Source organism: Charadrius vociferus, unplaced genomic scaffold (genome assembly GCF_000708025.1).
Source record: "Charadrius vociferus isolate BGI_N301 unplaced genomic scaffold, ASM70802v2 scaffold134, whole genome shotgun sequence".
In the NCBI taxonomy this organism is placed as follows: Eukaryota; Metazoa; Chordata; class Aves; order Charadriiformes; family Charadriidae; genus Charadrius; species Charadrius vociferus.
The window spans coordinates 7,793,723-7,795,138 of record NW_009648333.1 but is presented as its reverse complement, the minus strand read 5'-3'; the positions used below and the strand labels follow the sequence as shown (position 1 = coordinate 7,795,138).

The following is a 1,416-nucleotide window of genomic DNA, read 5'->3' as shown; positions in this document are numbered from 1 at the left end:
GGCCGCCTCCCTCCGGGGGCCCGGGCCCCGGCCGAGCACCCCGCCGCAGCCCGCCTCAGTCCCTCCCCTCCCGCGCTGACAGGGCTCTCCGGCATGGCCGCTCCTCCCACCGCCCGCCCTGGCAGGGGAAGGGCCGCCCGAGAGTACTCGGCGTCATGGAATCATGGAAGGGTTTGGGTTGAAAGGGACATTAAAGACCACCTAGTTCCAACCCCCTGCCATGGGCAGGGACACCTCCCACCAGCCCAGGTTGCTCCAAGCCCCATCCAGCCTGGCCTTGAACACCTCCAGGGATGGGGCAGCCACAGCTTCTCTGGGCAACCTGGGACAGTGTCTCACGGCCCACAGCATAAAAAATGTCTTACATCTAGTCTAAATCTGCCCTTTTCCAGTTTAAAACCATTTCCCCTCATCCTATCGCTCCACTCCCTGACAAAGAGTCCCTCCCCATCTTTCCTGTAGCCCCTTTAGGCACCAGACAGGTCTATAAGGTCTCCCCGGAGCCTTCTCTTCTCCAGGCTGAACAACCCCAACTCTCTCAGCCTGTCTTCACAGCAGAGGTGCTCCAGCCCTCGGATCATCTTCGTGGCCCTCCTCTGGACCCTCTCCAACAGGTCCATGTCCTTCTTGTGCTGAGGGCTCCAGAGCTGGAGGCAATACTCAAGGTGGGGTCTCCCCAGGGTGGAGCAGAGGGGCAGAGCCACCTCCCTCACATCCCCTCAGGGTCCAGCAACCCAGGGTCTGGCGGGGAAGGGAACATTCCCGCCGCCTCCCTTAAAGTTCGATGCCGGCGGTGGGGCAGCTCAGCTCTTTACAAAAGCAGTTACACACCTCAGGTGTGCTGCACGTGCAGGAGCCTTCGAGTGTTACGTGGCTGGAGGCGCCCATGATGTCTCCCCCCATTAACACCCGGTGCCCAGCGCTTCCCTCCACATAGGGATGGTGATACTTAACCCCCCTTGGAAGTACTTTAAAACACTTGGTTAAGAAAAGTCCTTGCCTCATTTGCAAATAATGTGTCGGCGTGACATACAGCGAACAACAGACATTGCAGGCTGCCGTGTCACAGGGCGCAAGAGGCCGCAGAGGCCGGCCATGCTCATGGCGGCTGTTGGGCCAAAGGAAGGTGGCCTGGGGTTGCACTGACTCATTCCTTCCCGAAAAGGCTTTACGTTACAGCCGTCATAGTGAAACGCTTGTGGAATGTCACGGTAAGCCCAGACAGCCTTGCAGTACGCTCACCCAAATTGTTGCTGAATTATTGTGCCAGAATTAGAAATGCTGAGCACGGCCTGTAGTATTTCTGCAATCTGCTGGAGTCTCTCAGGGCATCAGCGGCGCGGTGGGGAGGAGAGAGCCGGTTGATTAAAATGTGTTTGGACTTGGGAAAAAGGCTCATGTAATGTCACACACGGG

At 58.1% G+C, this 1,416-nt stretch overlaps 1 protein-coding gene across 1 annotated transcript in view; it reads right to left on the bottom strand.

Annotated features, from left to right (window-relative positions):
• The window catches only part of ZDHHC2 (zinc finger, DHHC-type containing 2), a 34,654-nt gene extending 33,551 nt beyond the window's left edge, over window positions 1-1,103 (bottom strand). The window contains exon 1 of the mRNA XM_009885045.1: window positions 1,034-1,103. Within this exon, the coding sequence (XP_009883347.1) occupies window positions 1,034-1,103 (70 nt within the window). The remainder of the gene's footprint in view (window positions 1-1,033) is intronic.
• Between the last annotated feature and the right edge of the window lie 313 nt (window positions 1,104-1,416).